This window comes from Rhea pennata, chromosome 4 (genome assembly GCF_028389875.1).
Source record: "Rhea pennata isolate bPtePen1 chromosome 4, bPtePen1.pri, whole genome shotgun sequence".
Lineage (NCBI taxonomy): Eukaryota > Metazoa > Chordata > Aves > Rheiformes > Rheidae > Rhea > Rhea pennata.
The window spans coordinates 28,193,572-28,211,748 of record NC_084666.1 but is presented as its reverse complement, the minus strand read 5'-3'; the positions used below and the strand labels follow the sequence as shown (position 1 = coordinate 28,211,748).

At 41.8% G+C, this 18,177-nt stretch overlaps 1 protein-coding gene across 2 annotated transcripts in view; it reads right to left on the bottom strand.

Moving 5' to 3' along the window:
- SLAIN2 (SLAIN motif family member 2) overlaps positions 1 to 16,201 on the bottom strand; it is a 38,661-nt gene extending 22,460 nt beyond the window's left edge. For both annotated transcript variants that reach the window (XM_062575527.1, XM_062575528.1), the window contains exons 1-2: positions 15,761 to 16,201; positions 3,813 to 3,961 (exon numbers count right to left, since the gene is read on the bottom strand). In XM_062575527.1, coding sequence (XP_062431511.1) covers positions 3,813 to 3,961; positions 15,761 to 16,125 — 514 coding nt within the window. In that variant the 5' untranslated portion in view covers positions 16,126 to 16,201. The remainder of the gene's footprint in view (positions 1 to 3,812; positions 3,962 to 15,760) is intronic.
- Between the last annotated feature and the right edge of the window lie 1,976 nt (positions 16,202 to 18,177).

The following is an 18,177-nucleotide window of genomic DNA, read 5'->3' as shown; positions in this document are numbered from 1 at the left end:
TTCCAGTTTTTATCGCAAGTCCTAAGTTGCATGTGCTAATTTCAGAATGTGGATAGTGAATTTCAGCAAGTATTGAGGTATCTCCATTTCATTTTCCTGAGCGTGTCAGAGTAGAAAGCTAAATTTATTTAAAAAGCTCCATTAGCAAACAGGCAATTATAAGCAGGTTGTATTCTAGTTGACTCTGACGGGATAATTCCTTTCATAACAAGTTCCTTTGGCATCCAAGAAAATAAAAATATCCATTCTGACAGATTCATCGTTCTCAAGCCAAAAACATTTTCTAAATGTTTGCTGAAAATTATGGTAAAAAAATGAAAAGGTAAGCGTGCAGAACAATTTTTATTTTTTCTTACGCAAACTGAAGTATTAAACATTATTAGGAAACAACAGTGATACTCTATAACTTTAAAATAAGCTCTTTGTATGTAAAATAAGCTCTTACTGTGATACAAAATGTTTCATCATGCATAGACTTCTTCAGAAGGAAGCACATCTCTGTTACATACAAAAACAGAAAGCGTTCCTTGGTACCTAAAGAAATTTTACATGGTACACATTTTTCATCCTAGACAAATATGAACTTATATCTTCCATCAGCGCAGTATTTTTCCCCAGGAAAAAAGCTGGATTCAAACCTTTTTGCCCAGAATTCCCAAAGTTTTGCCAATAGGGATTTCTAGACCTTCAGAATACATCAATGTTCTTACAGTAACTAAAGATATGGTCTTTATCAGAAGTATCAGACAGCCTTAGTACACAGGACTGATAGCACCATTTTCATTTTTAAAAATTCAGTTATGTAAGATGAAACAGCTTACATAAAATTGCACATTAACTTTCAAAGCACTTGGGGCAGGTTACTGATCAGATTTTTTCATCTTAATATATATATTATAATATTCAGAATCAATATGCAGCATGCTGCTTGTTTTAGGCAACAATTTGTAAAGAGGTCTTTTTGCTCTAGAAAGAGGAATAGAAGAAACTGAGTGTAGAAAACTTACACTTAAGTAATTTAGATCATCTATTTTATGAATCAAAACTATTATTTCAGACTCTGGAGATCTGATATTTGTTTCTGTTACAATTAAGTGGTAAATTTTTTCCAGCAGTTTCTGTAGTAATTCAAACCACTCATTAGTGACGTCTGTCACTGAGGCCAAAGTTAGCTAAAGAATAGTTGTTTCTGAGCAAGCTCAATGCTTAATCCAGAAATCATACTCACTCAGCATGGAAAATATGACAGTTATTACACATATAGCCACACAGTTCTACCATAGATTATGCTGATCATGTGTTTGATTTCAAGTATCTACATAAGAATAATCCACTGTCTCACAGTTAAAACTGCAATATGACCGAAATTGCTCTTTTCTGCTTCTACTTCTTGACAATGCAACCATGTCATCAAAAAGCATCTCCTCTAGAAATTCTGTCTCTAGGGTGCAATATATCTACGTTCCTGCAGTTTCTTTCGTAAGGTCGTCTACCAATAAAATCCTATTACCACTTCAGACTGCCATGTGGTGACTGTTAGTCCACAGTAACAAGGAGCTGCAAACTTTTTCCCTTTTTTAAAAATCAGGAAATGGAAAAAGAGGTTATCTTATGAGAAGAGAAATTGAATCTAGAATACAAGACCACCACTTGAGATAGAGCAATAAGAGAAACAGATTGGATTAGAAAGACATAGTAATGGAGGTTGAGGAAAAGAAACATCAGCAAGGATTTATGAGACAAAGCAACAGATCAGCATGAAAAGCCTTATCAACGGAACCAAAATACACTGAATCAGCAAATAATGAGTGACAGGGGTCCAGGAGGTACAACTACAACGTATGATATATGGCACAAGATATTCAAGTGGTCACGGGGTATGGAACAAAGAAGGCTACAAAAGTCCTTCCTCCAGTGGAGCTTCTTGCCATCCTACTTCTCTAAACTCTCCTTTGCTTTAAAGGACAATCTCCTTCTCCATTATAAATCTTTCCCCCCCCCCCACCTCAATTCATGCAGTCTTCTCCAAACTATCAGTATCCATTTCTGCACCACTAATGTTTTCCCCTATTAGTACTGTAGGTGAATTGCCATACTCTTGCATATACCACTGATATAGACAGATTTTCAGTATTAGGAAAACAAAAGAGACTAAGCTGTCTGAAGATAATTTGAAAAAGGATGCTTTCAAGTTTACCCACTTCATAGTTGAAACCTCCCTGCCACTCTGTCTTAATTGTGACTAAGCTTTTAAAGATACCATAAGTGCTACAGAATATGTGGTACTTTTGGAAGATTTCTGCTTAATTCTGACAAAAATTAAACCATAAACATAACTGTTGCTGCTTATTCTATAGTGAAATCCAATCAACATCCTCAGTTAAGTCACACTACAGAATCATAATTTCTCCAACTTCCCAAACCTGCATCACAGCTCTTAATTCCTGTGATCTGGGTACTCACCGTTGTTTAAAATTTTAGTCTTTGCTTACAGTAATCTATATGCCATTTTAAATGTGCATGAAAGCTGTTACTGGACATTTGTGAAGGTAGCACACACAAAACACAATAGGGAAAGAAGAAAGGTAACTTCATTAAAGGGTTCTGTCACCACTCTGATTGCTATTTGTAAAAGAAAAAGAAAGGATTTTTCATTTGAGCTACTAGCAGTATTTCAAACTATTAAGAACAATTTCAATATAAACCACAAGAAAGATGTGGCTCCAGACAAGAATTCAAGGAGAGAAAGAAGTAACAGTCAAATAAACTCAGCATAAAGTTAACCATAACCACATAAAGGAGTTGGTAGCTGGGGACACAGGTGGAACTAACTGTTCAGATGTTCTTAGTACATACATTCTGCTAATTCCCAAAGATAAGTTTAGAAAAAAAATCTGTATGTAGTACAGAGAGATGGAAATATGCAGTGAGAAAAGAAATAGTAAAAAAAGAAGACATGTCATAACATGATTGATCTTTTTTGTAAATAAAAATAGGCTTGAGTGAAAAAAAAAGCTTTGGAAAAGAGTTAAAGACTACCAACAAGTATACAGCATGGAACAGCAGTGCTGGTTAGTTGACAGGAAAAAAAATACAGTAGTCAGGTGGGTAGAAATTCTAGTTAGATCTTTAGCATTTTACTGCTAGTAGAATGTGTAAGAGGCTGGTAACAACATGATGGAGAAGGTATGTTTTCAGCCTCAAAGGACCAAGTGCTCAATTTTTCTGTAGTTTTAAATATAACCTCCAATCTACCTCAGAAAAGAATCATGAATTCTGGATTTCTTCATCTGACGATAGCAAGATCTTAAATTACTAGGGACAGAAGGAGGAGAATTCAATATTCTCTCCCCAAAGTACTTGAGATTTTCAGCCTTTCCTTCCTTAGCTGAAAACTAAGGTCTATGGTAACATACTAGACAAATATCTAAAGTTTTGCTGGTTTGATACAGAGTTTTGATCTACTATGAAGAGTGGTGTTTTTGTTTCTTTTTTTTTTTAAACATCTCCAAGTTAAGGACTTTGTTTCTTATATATAGTTACATATAAGAATATATATATATATATATAAAACCATGCAAGTGGCATAAAGTTCTGAAATCATGACTCATGGTCTAATATTTCCTTTCACTTTATTCACACAGTCCAAAAAAAATGAAAGTGAATTACTGTTTGCAAACCATTACAAAAGCTTTAGACAGAAGCAACTGCAGCACCTCATCCTACTCTCTCAAGTATCATCAGGAGAGAGTATCACCTAACTTTGTTTCAGAATATCCACAACACAACAGGGTTCATATGCATGAACTCACCTGACATTGTCTGTTCCAGCCTGTGGATCAGCGATTTTTTAGCACATTCAATATCAGGACTTGGGTAATCCAATACCTGCCTGCACCAAATTAATGGACTAACAGATTTTTGCACTGGAGTCAGTTTCTTCTTTGGAGATGTATATAACCTAGAAAGGAGGAAAAAAAGTCTATGAAGAGAGAAAAATCAGCACAAGATCAGGCATGTGAGAAGATACTACATACTACACTATTTCTATTCTTAGACTATATCTACAGTACAAATCCCAAAATATCAAGACTGTACAAGTTTCACCTTTAAATTAACGCACTTGGATACGACGTAGTTCTGACAATGCATACCTATCCAAGGATTCCTGGCAACCGCAGAAGCCTATCTTGATACACTGGAATACACCGATTGATATGCCAGAAACAAGAATATCTTCACTTTTCAGACGTATTAGGTATATGGACAATTTCATTGTGCCACAAAAACGCACAACTCAGGATTAAGATTTTGAGATTTAGTTTGCATCTACTGTAGAAGAAAGCAATATGCAACTGTTTTCCTAAACACAACGATGTAGCAAATTAGCACAAAACTGAACACAACGTTACAGGCACAGAAGTCTAGCATTTCACTATCCTTGAATGATAAAACAATGTTTTATTTTACTTATAATTTGTATCCTAGCACCTGATCCTCTAAATTCTTTCCTTCGAACACAAAGCAAAAAGACTGTCTTTGTCCTAAGGGATGTACAATCAAGCATTAAAAACAAGAAACAAGAGATAATGCAGACATAGGAGAGTAGAGGAAACAATGAGACAATATTGTGTGGTACACACTGAGGCTTCTGCCCATGAGTACCCCCATTCGTATATTTTAATGTCAGCATTTTATGACTGAAGAAATAAGTATTCCATTTTAAGGGCTTTGAAACTGAACTGAAAAGTTCTCTTCCCTCAAAACAAGTTAAAAAAAAAAGCCATATCCAATCACACACAAAATAGGAACACTTAAGCTCCATCTTTGGACTAAAAATCAAACTTGGAAATTTGGTTCAACAAAAGACAGCAAGGCCAGCAAGACTTACAGCTCCTAACTAGAGCTTTTGCATATGCAGAAATGGTTAAATTAGTGTTCCTTTCAGAAAGGCTTGATGATAGACCCGATATCCCAAGTGAACATAGGTCTACCCTACACATCACGCTTAGGAACACTTGATGGTCTAGTCTACCACGCTCCTGCACAAAGCCAACAGCAAGAATTCTTGTTTCCTTCATGCCAATGACATCACCAACACAGAAGTTATCCTCCACTGTTGTATTATGAGATTATTAACCGATCTGTCCTCTGTAGTTCTTGAACTGTTTTATAAACAGCTTTAAAACTTTTTTTTTTAATTACTATTTGGAATGTCACATTTCTTATGAAAAGCTCCCAAGAAGCATCCTAGAACAAAAAACAAACAACAAAATCCCCCACTTTCACCCAAAACGCCGATCAGCTTGTTTAGAACATTCTTTATACCACTCTTCCCTCTAACACCAAAAAATAGTTTGCAAATGCAGGATAAAGTCTTTTTGTTAGCTGTTTTTAAACAGAAAATAAACAGTTTGTAACAATACAACATGATGTAATACAGCTTTATAAAGCTGATAGAGCACACAGAAGACTTTGGAAATTTGTGTGATTTTGGCTAATCTCCATGATTAAGTATTTAATTAACAGTGCCAGCAGAAAGTTCTTTCAGCATATAATTCATATAGTGAAGAAAAAAAGCCAATTTATATTTCATTTCCAGGAGTTCAGTCTCATCTTTTCCTGTTTAGGATACAGTTTATGTTCAGTTTTATTACTGTATCCAGAAGACTTTCCTTTGGTTGATGAGAATAGGATTAGAGACCTTCTGGGCAGGCTAGACATCCACAAATCCGTGGGCCCGGATGGGATTCACCCACGAGTACCGAGGGAGCCGGCGGATGCTGTTGCCAGGCCCCTCTCCATCATCTTTGAAAGGTCCTGGAGAACTGGAGAGGTGCCTGAGGACTGGAAGAAAGCCAGTGTCACTCCAGTCTTCAAGAAGGGCAAGAAGAAGGACCCAGGCACCTATAGGCCAACCTCACCTCCATCCCTGGAAAGGGGATGGAACAGCTCACTCTGGATGTCATCTCCAGACATATGGAGGAGAAGAAGGTGATCAGGAGTAGCCAGCATGGATTCACCAAGGGGAAATCCTGCTTAACCAACCCGATAGCCTTCTCTGATGAAATGACTGGCTGGGTAGATGAGGGGAGAGCAGTGGACGTTGTGTACCTTGACATCAGCAAGGCTTTGCACACCGTCTCCCATAACACCCTCCTAGATAAGCTCAGGAAGTGTGGGTTAGACGAGGGGACAGTGAGGTGGATTGAGAACTGGCTGAAAGGCAGAGCTCAGAGGGTTGTCATCAGTGGCGTGGAGTCCAGTTGAAGGCCTGTGGCTAGTGGTATCCCCAAGGGCTCAGTACTGGGTCCCATCCTGTTCAACTTCTTCATCAATGACCTGGATGAGGGGACAGAGGGTCTCCTCAGCAAGTTTGCTGATGATACCAAGCTGGGAGGAGTGGCTGACACACCTGAGGGCTGTGCTCCCATTCAGAGAGACCTGGACAGGGTGGGGAGTTGGCCGGAGAGGAACCTGAGGTTCAACAAGGGCAAGTGCAGAGTCCTGCACCTAGGAAAAAAATAACCCTAGGCACCAGTACAAGGTGGGGGCTGACCTGCTGGAGAACAGCTCTGCAGAGGAGGACCTGGGAGTGCTGGTGGACAACAAGCTGACTATGAGCCAGAAATACGCCCTTGCGGTCAGGAAGGCCAATGGTCTCCTGGGGTACATTAGGAAGAGTGTTACCAGCAGGTCGAGGGAGGTGATCCTGCCCCTCTACTCAGCCCTGGGGAGGCCTCATCTCAACTACTGTGTCCAGTTCTGGGCTCCCCAGGACAAGAGAGACATGGAGCTGCTGGAGAGAGTCCAGCGTAGGGCTACAAAGATGATCACAGGGCTGGAGCATCTGCCCTCTGAGAAACGGCTGCGAGAACTGGGCCTCTTCAGCCTGGGGAAGAGAAGACTGAGGGGGGATCTTATCAACGTGTACAAGTACCTGAAGGGAGGGTGTCAAGGGGACGGGGACAAACTCTTTTCAGTTGTCCCGTGTGACAAGACAAGAGGCAATGGGCAAAAACTGAACCACAGGAAATTCCGCCTGACCGTGAGGGGGAATTTCTTCCCTGTGAGAGTGAGAGAGCACTGGAACAGGTTGCCCAACTCCACAGGTTGTGGAGCCTCCTTCTCTGGAGATATTCATAGGCTCACCTGGATACAACCTTGTCTAACATGCTCTAGGTGACCGTGCTTGAGCAGGGGGTTGGACTAGATGATCTCCAGAGGTCCCTTCCAACCTTACCGGTTCTGTGATTCTGTGTAATACTGGAATTCAAGCTTGTTCACCTCAGTTTTATTCCATCACTGAAAGAAAGTCTGAACAGTTGAGCAACTTTAGTTAGAAAAAAAAAAATATAAGAATGTAAAGGAAAGTCTCGCATGATTAGGAACTACACAGCACCATGCCAGCTCCCTGCAGTGTCACTGGTCTGCACTGATCTCAGATGTGCATCTGTCTCCCCACAGGATTAATGGATGGATGCTGCTTGTATAACTTTTCAGTCACTGCTAATAGTACAGCCCATGCAACTTGCCCTCTGCCCAGTATCATGTTGGTCATAAAGAAGAGTTTCTATAAAAATCATTATTCAATGTTTCACAAATGAAACAAAACCCAAAAGTAAAAAGCAAGTTTCACAGATAACATAAGACTTGGAATCTCTGCAGACTGGTTAAGAGGCAGAAACAGTATTTTCAAGAACAAAACATTTACAAGTAAAGTAAGATTTAAATTAGCTATAGCTGACTAATGTATTGAACTCAGACTAGGAGAAAGAATGAGGGTTGTTATGTATATAAATACAGATAACATACATAAAGCATGTTATCTCTTTTAGCAATATCCTCAGCACATCTTACAAGTATTCTGCCCACAAAAATGCTAAGGACCCATCACCCGGATTACATCCCTGAAGATCCTCATGGAAGACAAGAAGTGTCTGTTTCACAGGCCTTTGTAAACAATTACACAGATTGCTGTACTTCATGTGATTATCTGCATACAGCTAAAAAGAGTGTTCAGCATTTACTAATTCTCTAACACTTGCTGAAATTGTCTTTTTATCACTCATTTGCCTGTATGCTTCTCTATCCTAAGGTATGTTTACACAGCACCAAAGTGTCAAAGACAAAGCTATTTTTTGTGCTGTACAGACTCACCCTCTGGATAGCTGACATGCCTTGCTGTGTTTGAGAAGTTCCATGCACGTTTTAAGTGTTTACAGTAACATCCAGTGTAATGTGCAAGAAATAAAGGTGCATGTCCGTTTCAAGGATACACAAACAGGATATCTTGAATAGACCTGCAAAACTAATCAAAATGGTATCTGATATTTTAAGCTCTACAACATTCTTTTCTTCATTTTCCAATAGCTGCATATATCTCATGTGCAGAGCATGTGCTGAAACTGTGCCAGGCACATATTGCAGATTCTCCTATCTCTTTCCAGCCAATTGGTTTTAACAGCTTTTGCTTCACCTCACATTTCAAGAAATGTCAGAAATTTAGAATATATGTATTTTGTGCAACTCCATTACCTCATGATAAACACATGTGCATTGATGCAACGACATTGACTCTTTCAAGACAGTCTCCTGCACACCATGCAATTATGAAGTTCATCCTCTTTTACAAAGCAGTACTCTTTACTTCCCAACTGGCATAGAATAGACAATCAAGTTTTGAACCAGATGCAAATCTGCTTAATATTTTAAATCAAAATTAGGCAAAGCAAGACTAGGGCAAGGGGGAACTTCTTTCCTTCCTCTCTTCCCAAGAGCAGAGAAGGAGAAAGAAAAGAAAGGATACTATGAAATCAAAATAAAAGAGCACAGAAATAACTTCATAAAGCTAAGTGATTTCTCTGTCAAAATCACTTGACTCAAGAGATACAGGTCCTCCTTAGTTGAAGAGCTTTCCAGAACGGACCCATTCCTATTTGTACCTGTTCATGCACACTACAGTGATACAGCACTGAAAGGAGCACAGCAGCTTAAAGATTGAAGATTATTACTATGACCTCATACATCTTTAAACACTACTGAACTACTTTCTAAAAACAGGAAATTAAAAATTATTGAGGAAGCTGACAGCTTATAGTTGCCACTCATATCGCAAATGTTAACACACCAGAAAACTATACTCCAACTTGCCCACAGAGTACAAAAAGCAAAACTAATTCAGTGACACAAGATCAAGCAAAAGAAAACATTACAAAAAAAAAAGGTTCAAAAGCTTCAGTCTGTTCTGAAACAGGAATAAAAAACCTAAACTCTATGATTAGTTCTAGGAAGACAGTACAAAAAGGGGAAAGCTTCCGCAGAAAGCCCTCTGTCACTACAAGCTTACATGATAACGTCAGCCTAATAGAGCAGCGCAACCCAAAGTGTGCTATAGTGGGACAGAGCTGAGCAGGAAAAAGCTTTAGCATACAGAGCACGTGACATTGAGGTAGGGATGGAATATCTGGATAATGAACACCTCACCTGCTGGATATCTACCCCCTGAATACATCTAAATACAACAAGAAGTTAGTTGCCACTGGCATGATGGCCAAGGCTCTGCCCAAAGTTGGGAAGAAAGGAGGAATTTTTGCACCACTCATGTGCAAGTGCCAAGGGCGGGGGGGGGGGGGGAAATCATACAAATAAATATGAAGTCACAGGACTGAATTAGAAGAAAGATGGCAAATGGAAGGAACTCAAGGTAAAGCTTGTTTATTTTAGCTGTATTAACTTTAAGCACTAAAATTAGAGGCACTAAAATAACGGAGTGTACAAAACACGTCACAAGTAAAAGCAGGATTAAAAAAAGCCACTTGAAAAGAGGATGTGAAAGTAAAAATAAAAGTCCAGGAAAAAAATCAGCAAGAAACTCCTCTAAAATAAAAGGGAGAGAATCTCATGAAGAAAAGCTAGCAAAAGAAATTCAGGAAATTACAATACTAGATGGTCTTGAAAATATACAATTTAGAGCACAACAGTATGATCAGTCTAAAAGTTTCAGGAGACTTATTTGGAGCAGCTTAAACAAGTTATATTTTAAGACGGATATTTGGACAAGCAACTGCAGGTCAAGTCTTAAGAGACTAACTAGTTGTAAAGAAAAATAGTCCTATGTCACACCTCTGCACAAACTTTGCCCACAAATTCCCTTCTCTTCCCTTCTCCCTCACCCTCCCCCTAGTTGCAACCCACTAGTTGTAAATGACTGGGAAACATGCTCAGCCTATAACTACAAATCTGTCTGTGTAGTCAACTCAATGTTTCTAGCTCTTTCTGAATGATACGCAAGTTACAGTAAAACTACAGCTCTCTCAAAAATAAGGAGATGAATACTATAAAAATGTTTTGACAACCTCAGTAAGCCTTCACATTAAAGTGGCACTTTTCAGCTACGTAGTGTGATTTCAGAGGATTCAGAGAGGGTTACAAAGTGCTAATGTTCACTGGTAACACAACTATCTTCCTGTCACCAGCAATTAAAGCTGTGTGCTTGCTAATGTCTGGAAATTATAGCCATTACTCATTTCCTCACCTCAGAGGAAGATGCTGAAAGGGATGTTGCAGAAAGGAGTAAGGGGCAGCACACAAAGGATGAGACCAGAAGCACGTGGGGCCTTTAAGAGCTTATAGAACTCTTAACATGGTCATGTTGCTTTCCTAGAACTGTCACACAGACTTTGTGTAACTTTCCCATGTTTTGAGAAGCTTTTCAAAAGGAAGTTACATGCTCTGAAGTGCTATTGTAGGTACTTACATGGAAGGGAAAGGAAAAGTGTTGAGAAGTTGTGTGTACTATGTAATGCAAGTGTTCCAAAATAAAAGCCTGTTTAACCACTAGTCTTGACAGTTCCAGCTATAGAAACCAATAGAAAACAGAAACATGAACTGATTTAACCATGCCTAAACAAGACATGATTACAAAGTTCATTTTAGGAATACCATTAAGACACTAAAGGAAATCCATTCAGGAAACTCACACTATGAGTGTGTGTTCATGATATCTATATACCAGGCACACTTATAAGCCATAAATATCACAGAAGAAATTAGAAATAGGAAAAAAATTGTTCTTCTCAGGATTCTTTCAACAGTTCTCACACACTCATTTCCTAGTCAACATGGATAACTCCAAGCCGTAAATGAAATATTATCTGATTTTACCAGTTGTTTCATGATAAGCAAGGATTACAAAAGTTATCAGTTTATCATACATGATATGAAAATAAACATCTTCCTTGTGCAAGAAGCCATTATACAAATTTGATTAAAAATCCCTCTAAATCAGACCTGCATTTAATCTGCCACAAGCTAAAAAACATAAGTTTCTTTCACTTAGGTTGCAAGGCAGGAACTGATCAAAACCGATTCATTTTCCAAGAGGCTCATGACCACATTCATACAATGTAATTTTAACAGCTGACCAGAAAATACTGCAGTGTAAAGCTCTATTGCAGCAGTGGTATTTTATTCAGGTGGAGCTTGTCCTAAAACACTCATCCTACATCTACTAGTTCACTATGGCAAATTTTAAGGTATCAAAATTGAAAGCTAGTGCTCAAAAGAGATTAGCAATGTGAGATGAAAGACTCATTACAGGTGACAATCAAGATTTTTACCCTCTGTATCTCAAAGTAATAACTTTGCCAATTAATTGGAAATGGATGACTAGAACAGAAAAACTATTAAAAAGAGGTATCAGTTTAATAGTTGCTGAATGAGAAAAACTGTTAACAGTAAAGGTGCTTGTGTTCCACTTTAAGCAAACAGGATATCCAATGAATATCAAGCTTCAAAACCACTAAAAAAAATACTACTTTAAAGCATTAAGACTAATATAAACAGCCCATCAATATAATTTTACTTTAAATGGGCCAGCAAATGCCTTTTGTTTGTTAATGAATTCAACCAGCTCTTAGCTATTTCAGCCCAAATAAGTGGGTTTTAGTCTGAAGTGACAGGAAAACATCTGGTAAGTGCTAGGCTAGCTTTTATAACAACATAATTTAATGAGGATGCAACTGTTCTGAAGTTTGCTGAACAACAATGTATAAAAGGCAGATACATAGCAAGCTCTGCACTCTCCTCTGCACATACTATATGTAAGTTTTGAAGAGAAAGCACTGTATGTTCTGCTCTGACATTTAAAATAAAGCTGCTCAAAAAGCTTAGCTGAATGACTACGTCAGTTAGCATCAAACAACATATAATGTAGATTCACAACACATTACCTGCTCTACAGTAATTGCCCACGTGTGCACATTCATCCTGCACTGAACTTGAGATAACTCACTTCTAAGATGAGGCATAGCAAGCTACCCTGCATACTGTAACCAAGTTGTCTCTAATGTGCTACACATCCACACCCAACCTCACCCAGCAAGCCAGGCAGGGAGTTGTGTACTGTGTCCTGTCTCTTGGATGATTTCTCTAGGCTAGTTCCTCTCCCCACCTCCACCCTAAAAAAAAAAAAAAAAGTTTGCTTAGATTGAAATTTGAAGAAATTTAACTGATCCAGACTGGTTCAAAAGCAGCTAAACAGAAACACCCCTATGACTACTAACATTATTGCTGACTTCTTCAGGAAGTAATTAGTATTCCTAAAGCAAATTCTGAATGGGACTAAGGTTCAGTACCATGTGTGTACCCCTATTTGCAACCTTCAGTACCCTATTAGGAAGAAAGTTTGAGCAACTTTACCAGGTTTTAGAGACATCTGGCCACAAAATTCAATTTAAATTCACTTAAATATTTTTAGTAATTTATATATGTTTTGAAGATTGTCTCACCTGTTTAAGGGCAAAACATACCTGGATTTGACTAACCATAGTCAAAAGGGGGGAAAAAAGCAAAAACAAACAGCCCCAAAGTTCAGTAATACCAATTTAGTAGCTAATACTGCTACTAGTGCAGTAGTACCAGACTTCTTTTCAATTGTTAGTAACTGTAGACTGGTTCTACTTTTTACTCCTTTAGTTTTTCATTTTTCCTACACCTGTCCTGTGTAGACATACTCTTAAGTGTTTAAAGAATTAAAATCTAAAAAGGACTGGTCAACTGCAGGATGTGGGTTTTGCCTAAAAGAAAGGAGTTCCAGCATCACTTTCAGTCATACTATTTACTGTTCCATCTTAGATTCATAATCAAATGCCATAGGTACCAATTTGAGTTTCTGTAGTGAAGAAAACCATTCCTGCGGCTACTGCTGGGCTGAAGACAATTTCATAACAAGATATATGGACACCTGGGCCAAAGAACACCCATATGAAACGGGGTAGATAGAAGAGCAGTGTTAACTAGCATCTATTCATCATCTATTATCTCCCATATCAAGGTCCTTCTGAAACCAACACAAAAGACAAATTTGGACTTCTCTACACAGATAATGGAGAATGACAAAATGAATCAACTTTTTATGCAGCTACTGTGATTCAGGTAAGCACAGTTTGCTTTCATGTGAGACTTCCTCAGGTGGTAAGTGGCCTTTGATGTCTACAGGTTTAATCCTGAAGCCTAATCAGGATTTGGGGTTAAGCAGTAGTGATCCAAACCTATTTGGAAACTGAAAGAGTTCACATGAGATTTAAATTTCATTGAGTACATTCCCCTTTCCAGTGGATTGCATTATCTTCTAAGTGACCCCATATAAGCAAGGCCTTAAGAGCAGTATTTTTTTTATGAAACAGTTTTAAGAGAAATCAACCTCGTCACATTATCCCTATTCCCTATTTTCAGTTTTGTTTGTTCTATGATTGAGCCACTAGTGCTCTGAAAATTTCCCGTTTCTCTTAGAGCAATAACCTCCATTTATCAAACGCACAGAAACAAAGCAATCAGAACAGTGACAAAAGGTATGTCTACCTTCATCCGAAAGAAAGAAAATACTGTAGAGTATTAAGTGCCTCAACGGGCTCAGGTCAAAAATGTTCAGAAGTTGTAGGAGTTTGATTTATATTTTTATAAATAATTCAGAAAAAAAATACTTTGCCAGTCAACCTTATGGTCTAACCAAATCACATTTATCATTAGCATTTATCATAAGCATTTATCAAGTGCTTATTAAATTACTGCAAGAAAGGACAAAGTTTTTTTCTTAAAATACATAGTCATATTTCTTGACATGCATGACAAAAGCAAGTTTTAACAACTATTCTTTTCTAGGTACATGCTTTTATCTCTCAGTCACTGTCTTGTCTGGGACTGAAATTTGGTGTTACACTCACTAGAATACTAAGCAAGAAATGAAGACATGTAATAGACTGCATTTAAGCTTTCTTGTCTTTTGAGAATTAGAAATTGCATAGTAATATGACTGAAGGCACAATGAAGTATAATTAAGCAGTTAGCAGAAACATTTAATCTTTATACACAACCTAGTCATAATGTCGAGATACATGTTGAGATAGGAGGAAAACGATCTTCATTCTTAGACGTAAGGGAGACTAAGACAGACAACATAAGTAATTTGTCAAACATTTGACATCAGCAAGAGCAGTGCTCAGTGAACAATGCCACCTTCCCATGAGTGTCCAAAACCACATAAACAAAAATTCATAGCATTTATGCCGTGTCACTAGTGACATTTTAACTTTCACTGGAGTTGCATTATTTTGCCCACAATTTAGGATTAATATAAAAATGATAATACCTATCATCACTAGAAGAAGATTCCCAAATCTTGCCATCCCACTCCAAACTTCCTATTTAAAATTAGGATGCTCCTTTTCCCTAAAGTATTATAAATCAATAGATTACAAGGCATAAGATGGGAAATAAGAGTAGCTGCCCTGAATAAACCTGTCATCTGGAGTGATGACGCCTTGTGTTAATTTAGTAAGCTTGTGCTGGATGAGAATAAACTTATGCTCTCATACTTTTCTAGTGGATGAGGCTGGATTTCAGTCCTGTGAATTCTCCGAGGAAGCACAAATATCCTATCCTCCCAAAGCAACTAAAACATTGCCCGATGCGTGGAAGCACTTAAGTAATGGCATTTAAGTCAGAAGGGCTTTTCTGTGTGTGTACGTGTCTATTTGTCTGGAGGTTAACTACAGAAAGAGATCCCTGTAGCTCTACTTAAAACCAACTCTGACTCAAGGCAGACTGCTTTTGTTAGTTTTTCCTCCGCCTACACGCTTGCCCCGTGTTTCTCTGTTGACACGGCACTCCTCCCCGCTACTTATCCCACTGCTCTAACGCTGCTCTCCAGCCAGCGTCACACGAAACTTCAAAAAGGCAAGTGGAAAACAGCACAACGCCCAGAGGGAACAAGCCTCCCCGACCCCCGGCAGGGGCTCGCGAACCCGGCGAACCAGCAGCGCAGGGGAGACCGCCCCAGGAAAACGCTGCTCCCGCTGAGTTAGCAACAACTGAAAACGAGCAAGGCGACGCACCCACGAGCTGAAGGAGCACGTCGCGACGGCTGCCTCCACAGTTAATGGGAGATCAAGGCTTAAAGCACGGGTGGTGCGGATTTAAGGAAGAAAACGACAGTACGTGGGGGCTAATCCCGCCCTCCCCACCAGCTCCTCCGCACACGCACGTCTCAGCTCGCGAAGGCGGCACCAGCCACCCGGGCGGCGCGGCGCGGCGGGGCCCACCCGTGTCGCCGAGCGCCCCACGCGCTCCCTGCCCTGCCGCGGCCAGACAAAGCGCCGCGCTGCCAGGCCCAGGCCCAGGCCGCCCTCGCCGCCGGGCGCGCCCGTCCGTCCGTCCGTCCGTCCGCCCGTCCCTCCCCGCCCCGCCGCCGCCTCCTCACCAGCCGGTCTCGTCCTCCTCGCAGCCGGCCAGCCGCTCCAGCTCGTCGGGCCTGAGCAGCACCGCGTCGTCCAGCAGGCCGGCGCCCTCGCCGCCCGCCGCCGCCGCGCCGCCCCTGCCGTCGGCGGGCTCCTCGGCGGGCGGCCGGCGCGGCGCGGCGCGGGGGCTGGCGCAGCGGCCGTCCGGCGGCGCGGCGGGCGGCGGCGAGGGCCCGCCGGGCGGCAGGCGCTTGGGGCTGGCGGGGGCGGCGGGCAGGGCGCCGTGGCGGCTGCGCAGCTGCTCGTTCTGCTTCTCCAGCTTCTTCACCAGCTCCTGCAGCTTCCGCACCTCCGCGTCCGCGTTCACGTTCGAGTTGATGTCCTCCATGATGTCGGCGGGCGGCCGCGCCGCCCCGTCTACATGGCCGGGGCCCTGCGGCGGGAGGAGGGCGGGGCGGGGCGGGGCGGCCGCGCCGCGATGCCTGCTGCTGCCGCCGCCGCCGCCGCCTCAGCTGCGCCGCCGGGCGGCGGCGGGGGAGGGGGCCGAGGGCGCGCGTCCGGCCGCCGCCGCCATCTTCCCGCCTCCGCCCGCCCCGCCGCGCCGTGCCGCGCTGACGTCAGCACGCTCGCGCCCCCGTTCTAGCCGCTCCCCGGCGCGGGGCCAACCGGCCGATGACGTCACGGGGGGGGCGCCCCGCGGCCGTTGGCGGCGGCCGTTGGCGGCGGCCGTTGGCGGCCCCGCGGACTAGGGGCTCTGGGCTTCGTGGCCCCGCCGGGAGACGGCGCTGCCGGCTCCTGCCCTGGGGCGCTTCGCCTCCCGGCGCGGTGCCCGGCACCCTCCGTCGCTGACTGCCTAGCGGCGTCGCCCTCGCGGGAACGACCGGGCCGCTGGTGTCGCCCCCGGTGCCTCAGGGGCTGCGGAGTCCCTCCTGGGAGCTCTGCGCCAAGCACCAGAATAGCTAGATAAAACGCTTAAATCTGCTAAAGGACACAAGGTGAGCCCCTAGGAAGGAGCGTCCAGGGCCCTGGTGATAGCCTTGAGCCTGGCTGCGTGACATGCAGGCAAACTGTTCCACTGATACCACTTAAGCCTTTTGCATTAGTCATGTAAAAGGTGAGAGGAAATTGCCGCTTGGGCAATGCTTTTATACGCTTTTGTATAAGGGATTGGTGGGGGTTGTGAGGCTGTCTCTTCTCTCACTGAGCTCCTGTTGTCCAAACCACCTCCAAACCTTGGCTGCTGGAGTCACTGTGGTGCTCTGGCTGCCCTTCCATCTGTACGTGAGATGTGGATGGGCCCTTGCTACCATTGCTACACACATCTTTTCTCTTCCCGAGCTTCATCTACACAGCAGCTTAATTTGGGTCAGCATGTGCTGCGCAGAGGTAGGAACACCAACCGGCAGGCAGAAGGAAGGGTGCAACCTGCAGGGATGACACAACAGATGAGTAGCAGTTTCCAGGCTCAGAGAGGGAAGCAAGGCTGAAGTGGTCGAATCTGGGGGATGCAGCTCACAGAAGACTGAGTAGAGGGGATGCTTGGATGCAGTCAGTGCAAGCTTCATGTATGGATTGTGTTAGGTGTGGTGCCTGCACTGCTGTGGTGTTGGGACAGCCAGGCACAAGGCTGCAGCAGCCCTACTGGTATGGGGGGAGGGGAAGGGTCACTTCTTCGCCTAATGCAGTACTCCCTTTTTATACCTTCAGAGATTACATTATCTCTTTGTACGTAGCGTTGTTTGAAAGTTAGTGCTGGGGTGGTTATCCACTATGATACTTCCCAGAATCGTTCAATCCCTGAGTACAATCTATGCATTGGTTCCTCAGAACCAACATTAACTTTAATACAGTATTTAACTGTATTAAAATATGTCTTACTGGGATCTTCTAATCTAGCAATTCTAATTACTCTAATGGTAGTCTGTCCTTATTATTTGCTAGCAAAACAATCTTTATCAGCAGAAAACTTAACCAGAATGTGAATAATTGGCACATTTGTATAACCATTACATTGTTTTGATTCATGAGTTGAGACTTTTGGGACTCTGCTAGATATAGCAATGCTCACTGATATTCCATTAATAACATTAACAGCTATGCATGGAAGTTTGTAAATCCAGTTCATTGTCTGTTAATTCTGTGTGATTTGCTACCAAGTCAAATACCTTAAGGAAATCCGGATATATTCTATGAGCACAGTTACTTTATTAACAAAACCTGCAGTCCTTTAAAAAGTAAGAAAAAACAAGAAAAAGTTTTTTGACAATATGGCCTTTCAGTGTGATGTTGCTGACACTTCAATGGTTAGTGAGTGTAATAGTAGACTTAAATCTATACAGGGAAGTTTATTCTAACATAGCATATTTATAGAAAGATCTTAGAGTAAAGCTTTCTTCTTCTTTAACCACTCTCAGTTCAAAGGTTGGTGGCCTGATCAGCC